The sequence below is a fragment of the Mytilus californianus genome, unplaced genomic scaffold (assembly GCF_021869535.1).
Source record: "Mytilus californianus isolate M0D057914Y unplaced genomic scaffold, xbMytCali1.0.p SCAF_6, whole genome shotgun sequence".
NCBI lineage: Eukaryota > Metazoa > Mollusca > Bivalvia > Mytilida > Mytilidae > Mytilus > Mytilus californianus.
In genome coordinates this window covers 49,738,861-49,746,243 of record NW_026262712.1, presented here as the reverse complement: position 1 = coordinate 49,746,243, position 7,383 = coordinate 49,738,861, and the positions used below count along the sequence as shown (strand labels likewise).

General features: G+C 32.8%; 1 protein-coding gene across 1 annotated transcript; it reads right to left on the bottom strand.

Moving 5' to 3' along the window:
• Positions 1–3,571: 3,571 nt before the first annotated feature.
• Positions 3,572–5,577, bottom strand: LOC127705789 (IgGFc-binding protein-like). Its single transcript, XM_052210138.1, has 2 exons — positions 4,471–5,577; positions 3,572–3,616 (listed from the first exon to the last, which is right to left on the bottom strand). Exons 1-2 carry the CDS (start codon positions 5,575–5,577, stop codon positions 3,572–3,574), a joined length of 1,152 nt encoding a protein of 383 aa, XP_052066098.1.
• Positions 5,578–7,383: the final 1,806 nt, after the last annotated feature.

The window sequence follows — 7,383 nt, the reverse complement described above, 5'->3', positions numbered from 1 at the left end:
TTAGAGGTCTGTGTAGTAATTAGCAATTCCAAAATGGATATACGATTCTAAGGTCAACATCAGTAAAGCTAATATTGCCTTTGTTTTATTCTTTCCAAAAATGAGAATTCTTGTCTTAGGTTAAGAAAAACCTTCTTTGTGAAGAACCACAATGATTTAAACAAAATCACCATGTATGATGTCATTAAAATGCTGGGACCTTTTATCGACAATACATCTGTTGTGTTTGGTGGATTGATATTTGAGCAATCGGTATTCTAATGGGTACTAATTGTGCACACCTACTGTTCGTCTTATTTGTGTACTCGTATGAAGCAAGATTCATAAAAAAAACCTTCTCATAGACAAGAGAAAAATATCTTGCACAGTTCTTTAAGTTCGCTTTCAGATATATCCATGATATATTGTCCTTCAATAACCCACATTTCAGTGAGTACTTGCATCTCAGATATCTCAGTGAACTTGATATGATTGATAATTTCTAAACTATAAGGTTTGTTTCATATCTTGATCTTTTCTTTGATATTGACACATATCGACGACTTCAAACTAGAATCTATGACAAACGTGATGATTTCAATTTCGAATTGTCAACTTCCAGTTTCTCAGCAATAACATGACATCTGCTCTAATTTATGGCGTTAACCTAGATCAATTGATAGCTAAAGGTCACGCATGTTCATACTATACGGACTTCCTTATCAGTGGTGAGCTTCTTACACAAAACTACGGCAATAGAGTTGTGAGGAAAAAGAATTCGACACAACATGTGTTTTCGGCCTAAATCAAGAATTTGACTGGTACGAAATGTCTGTGTCTCAACTTACTAGCGACATCTTTGGTCAGTCTTCATGCGATTCCCTAAGTTTGTGTTTGTAACCATGATTTTTTTTTTTAAAAGATTTATGAGATTTGAATATTGGTAATATACTTTTATCTTAATTTGAACTAATAGAATTGGTCACTCAACCCTCCTTCTATCGCGATTAGTGAAATTATAAAATCATCTCTACATTACTTTCCTAAAAATAATTTTACGTCTTTTTTCAACAACAAAAAAGAGGCGCCATTCACTCATTTTTCTACATTTTACACGTGTTCTCTTTTAAAATGAACAAAAAAAGTTTAACATAAAATGTATGTGTGGTACCTACCATTTTGACCACCTGGTACTGTCAAATGTATGGTTAACGCACTGTTTAATTCCAGTTGCGTAGTGATTAGTAAAATCACTAGCAGCATCATAAATATTGCTGTTCCGATATTTTCTCTTTGAAGTTGTAAAGAGTTTGCGATTTTAGAATATATAAGGAGAAAAAGGACCCCTCAAAATCTGTTGTCGGCACTTGAAAGATACGAACCAATTGCCAGAAACTTCCTAGTAGAGGAATGTAATAATAATATCGTATTTTAAATGTACAGGAATAATTATGAAAATGAACTTGTATTGTTATATGACAAGCTAATTATGTTAACAGTATGGCAAAACATGTTTTTAAAATCCATAAACTCGAGTATCTGTTAAATTAGGAATAACCCGGTAAGCATTTAAAAAGTATATTTCTTATTTGTTTAAAAATATAAGAAAGGAAACTAGAGGCTCTAAAGAGCCTGTGTCGCTCACCTTGGTCTATATGCATATTCAACAAAAGACACTCTCCAACATTGTAGACGAGAATAGAATTAATGACAAAAATTTTTGTTTTTTTTTTATCTTATATTGCTGATCATTGAAGTCTGTTAAGTTTTTCTCTATCTTATTTAGCTTTTGCTCCAAACACAAAAGAGAGGGTAAAAAATAATTCCTAATTTAAGGGCAATAACTCCTATAAAGAGTAACAGTCTACTTATTATATCGGCAAATTTAGACTTGTTAGTAGGTCTTGTCTTGCTTTTCATTTTTGATTATTTAAGTTTCTATCTATCTATTATAATTTTTATCATATAAGGCAAAACACAAAAAAATGGTAAAAAACGTCATTAAAGGGTAATAACTCCAATAAGGAGTCATCGGACAATTTCCGCCAATTGCCTTAATTGTAGATCTTGTCTTGCTGATCATTTTTGTTTATTTAAGTTTCTTTCTAATTATGATAAGTTTTTAGATACAAGACAAAAACGCAAAAAAAAATTGTACAAATCGTAATCAAAGGGCAATAACTCTAATAAGGAGTCAACTGACGATTTCAAACATAATCTTATTTGTGGAACCTGTCCTTCTGATCATTTTTGCAATTTAAAGTTTCTCTCTATCTATTATAATTTTCAAGATAATAGGCAAAAATGGAAATAAAGTGGTTAAATTTGTCATTTAAGGGCAATAACTCCTACAGGAAATCTTCTGACAGTTATGACGTATATGGACTATTGGTAGAGCTCAGCATTTTGAACAATTTTACACTTTTCAGATTTCCTCTTTTATAACTCTTATCAGAATAATAGACAAAACTTGCATTATACCCCATATGTTCTATTTTTAGCCACTTCGTCCATCTTTGTTGGCAGGCGGGGTTATCGGACATATTTTTTAAGCTAAATACCCTAATAATGATTGTGGCCAAGTTTGATTCTATTTGGCCCAGTAGTTTCAGAGGAGAAGATTTTTGTAAAAGATTACAAAAATTTACGAAAAATTGTTAAAAGTTGACTATAAAGGGCAATAACTTTTGTCATGTAACTTATTTGTAGATCTTACTTTGCTGAACATTATTGCTGTTTACAGTTTATCTCTATCTATAATAATATTCAAGATAATCACCAAAAACTGCAAAAATTCCTTAAAATTACCAATTCAGGGACAGCAACCCAACAACGGATTGTCTGATTTGTCTGAAAATTTCAGGGCAGATAGATCTTGACCTGATGAACAATTTTACTTCTATGTCAGATTTGCTCTAAATGCTTTGGTTTCATAGATATAAGCCAAAATGTACATTTTACCCCTATGTTCTATTTTTAGCCATGGCGGCCATCTTGGTTGGTGGGCCGGATCATCGGACACATTTTTTTAAACTAGATACCCCAATGATGATTGTGGCCAAGTTTGGTGAAGTATGGCCAAGAAGTTTCAGAGGAGATGATTTTTGTAAAAGTTAACGACGGACGACGGACGACGGACGCCAAGTGATGAGAAAAGCTCACTTGGCCCTTTTGGGCCAGGTGATCTAAAAAAGGTTATTCAAATTTGTGGATTGCATATCATATTGAATTACCAAATACATATATTCAAATCTATACTACACGCACAGATAATCATTATTATGGATCTATATACTTTTGTGTAATGGTTATACAATTCTGTTCATTGGGTTTTTTTTTTCTTGACACAATATTTATGTTTCTCTTCGTAAGATCTTAACAAATAATATGACTAGTTTGCACAACTGTAGACTTGACAGTACCAACCTCTGTAAAAATACGTTTTATCAATACTGTAAACTACATTTTGCTAAAGTATATTTGAAATAATATTTTTGGCTATATTCCATACTAGATTGTATTATAAACGTCAAACGATCTATCATCGATCTTATTGTTTATGTATAAGATAAATTTTACTGTTTCAGACCTTTTAGATATATTTACCTGTTGAATCAGACTGAGTATCATTTTTCTCCTGGAGCGATAAAAAAGTATTATGTTTAAACTATCTAAGTGGTGCAGCATATGGGTTATTCTTAAGGTCCGGAAGAAATGATAAAATAGGCTTGCCGGTATAATTAACCGGAAAATGCCAGAATACTCAAAAATATTTAATAATAGCCTTGCAATGAACTACTTTTCCAATTTATTTAATAATGAGAAAAATGCATCATCGATAAAACATACACCGGTTTTTGTTTTGTTACAAATCTTCTTTCACTAAATAAATTCCCAGATAGCTTTTCGCATGGTTTGTGATGCATGCAAAGCAGAAGACGCGCACCCTGTCAAAATACTTGGTCTAGCTCCTTTTAGAGTTCATGCAATAGACTATTTTCATATAACCGACTTTTGACTCCAGATTATATAATTTGTCGACTGGTTACCTTGGACATCATGGTCCTCGGTCAAGTAAGAGCAACCAAAATAAGTAAAATCAAACATATAATCGGTGTAATTTGAGGGGAAAGTTTACTGTTTTCCGATGATTTTGTAGTGAAAAAAAAATATTAACCAGGTAATATTCCCCCAAAATTGTACCGATTGAAAGCTTGGTTTTACTTCTTTAGCTTGCTCTTACCTGACTTGGTACCATGATGTCCAAGGTAACCAGTCGACAAATTATATAATCCGGAGTCAAAAGTTGGTAATATGAAAAAAGTCTATTCTGCTCCGTTTTTGTTTGTTACATTGATTTGTCCCTTTCTAATCGAGATTTGAACATCGGTAAACTACTATCGATTTACTATATACCAAAAGATTAACAAAACAAGACTATAATACTTTCAAACCAATACACTAGTGGTAAAATTCTCATAGAGAACTTACCGTAAGCTTTGATCCTGTTATAAATGTAATAGTTGTTGATCCAGCAAATTCATTATGGATTCGTTCTTCTGTTCGACCGGTTATGACAGTAAGAAACGAAACGTTAGGGTTACTGTGACTTAATTTGTGTTGGTCCTTAGAGGCTTTTACTATTGCTAATTTCAAATCGCTGTTTCCATTTATATTTTGCCAACTGGTGACTAATAGGTTGTCATCAAGGAAAAGGCCACCGTTTTCGTCAGCTTTTATAACAATAGTCATAAAGCTCGTGTAGGCATATAGATGATAATATTTGTTTAAAGTTGTTGGAAAATATGTTGCGCTGTCAAAACTAGTGATAGGTGGAAGGAGTACCATAGATGCATCTCCGATAAAAGAGCTACACATATCTGTGTAAAATACAAGAGCTGTTGGCTTTGTAGTGTGTATATATAAGTTGTTATTTGCTGTAAACTCATAAAAATTCCCAGCTTTGTTTAGTGTTACCTGTTGAATACCTGCTATTTCAATTTGTGTATTAAGTTCGCAAGCGATAATTCTATATATATTTTCTGTTGTACACTGAGGTTTTCCAACTGTTACAAAGTCTGTTCCCCAGTACATAGTTGGTATCATTTGCTCATACATTATATCAATAGTATATCGTTCTTCGTGTGCACCTCCGCTAAACACTGCAATCGGTTTATCGGCAGAAATATGGGTTCCTGTGTAATCCTCTTGTGTAAATGCACTGAATGTGTCAAACTTATTCATTATTAACGAAAGAGAAGAACCATTTGAGTACAATACTCCTCTGAAGTTTATCGTTGCTTGGCTATCCGATGCTATTTGTATATTTATTGCCGTGTTGTTTTGTGTTGCAGTTATCAGAAACGACGATTCTCCACTCCAAGACGCAATATAGTAGTCTTTTCCCAAAGTATCTATAGGGTAGACTAAAAATGCATCTGAAATTGTTGTCGTGTATAACCCTGCCAGCGATAAATAATCTCTACTCACTACCAATGTTACACCATACACAGCTATTGCATTATCCGATGTAATAAGAAAATATTTCTGTTGCAATTCGGTACCCTGATGACCAATATTATTTTCAACAGTTATCATTTCTGTTCTACCCGCAGCGACGGTTATTTGTTTGTTATAATTTATCGCAGGGGCGGTAACTGCAACATTCGTAATTTGATCAGCCACCATTATAATCCTGAAGAATTGATCCCGTCGTCCTGAATCTATAAAACTTACCAAGAAAGATGTTCCCTTATTTGAACCTTCAAAAGAAAAGAGTTTCCTGGACTAATTTGTTCTCTTATCTGCATGCAATGGTTTATGAATCCACTGATTTTTTTAAAATGTGTTTAATAATGTGCTACCTGTACTAGTATACTGTTATTTGTGTTTTATCTCAAATTGATGTGAAAAAAAGAATTGGTATTTTATGATTCGGTGTTTTCTTCAAGTTATCTTGAAAAGGAATTTTCACTCAAAAAAGTAAAATAACAAAAAAACCGAACTCCTAAGGAAATCGAAAATGGAAAGTTCTTATAAAATGGCAAAATCAATAGCTAAAATACTTCTAACGAATGGAAAACAACTGTCATATTCCTGACTTGGTACGGGCATTTCCTTATGTAGAAAATGGTGGATTAAACCTGGTTTTATAGCTAGCTAAACCTCTCCCTTGTATGACAATCGCATTGAATTCCATTATATTGCCAACTATGTATGAGCAAAACAAACAGACATAATAGGTAAAAATGTCTAAAATTGGGGTACAGCAATTTCTTTCTTGAATTATATCTATTCTCTTCTCTTTTTTTCTTTTTTGTATTGGACAAAACATTATAACTTAATCCATGTAATGTATATTTGAAGCTGATGTTATCATACTAAATACTAAATGTTTGTTGAATCTTGGGCATTTTATCGGAGTTTCAAGTAAAACATACCCCTTTACAAAAAAAGGCATTCTCTTTATCTTGGCCATGTCTTTTGCATGGTCATTTGTAATGAAGGTCAGTAGTGATCAATATCTTTGTCAATATTTCATTTTTTGAATTTCCCCCTCAAAATTAAAGATATATCTACATACGAAATGTATATTTCTAACCTAGCATAATCGTTCTTGCTATATTCATACATTAAAAAAGTATGCTTCTGTAGTTGATACTTTGTGTCTTACTCTTTTTTAAATTTGTTAGTTGTTATTTGCATTTATGTGTTTGTGTTTATTTAATGAGTTGCGTCTTTTTCAACTGATCTTTTTAGTTTGTTCTAATAATGTGTTTTTACTCTACTGTCCCAGGTTAGGGTGATCGAGTGTTGATCGCTCGCACACATGTTTAACTCCGTCACATTTTATGTGTGCCTGTCTCAAATCCGGAGCCTGTAATCAATGGTTGTCGTTGGCTGGTGTATATCATATTTGAATTTCGTTAATTGTTTTGTACAAAAATAAGGCCGTTAGTTTTCTAGTTTGAATTATTTTACATTTTGTCATATCGAGTCCTTTCATAGCTTACTATTTGGCAAAGGGTTTTCGCTCATTGCTGACCTCTTCTTTACGTCGTATTCGTCTCTGGTGGATATATGTCTCATTGGCAATCATACAACATCATATCTTTGTATACTGTCAGGTCCCAACATAAAGTAAAATAACGATTATTTCTAACAGGATGTGCTTATTGATTTTTGTATTTTTTGGTGTGTAAAATAATTTTTTTTTTTTTTTTTTTGTGTTTTTTTTTAACTTCCGATTTTTATTACACCTTGTCGGTTATTTTTCTGATGCGTGCTTGTGACAAAACCATTTTTGCCGCTGTGATTAGGGAACCGCTTAACCTGTTTAACAATGTAAGTTTCAACTCTTACGTAATGTCGTCTTAGTGACAATCATACTGCTTGAACTGGCAC

Bases quoted from the DNA above. Each gene is read 5' to 3' on its own strand.
- LOC127705789 (XM_052210138.1), bottom strand. From the start codon at position 5,577: ATGATAACTGTTGAAAATAATATTGGTCATCAGGGTACCGAATTGCAA. The intron at 3,617-4,470 runs GTAAGTTCTCTA...TTATCGCTCCAG, and splicing joins TAACAGGATCAAAGCTTACG to GAGAAAAATGATACTCAGTC.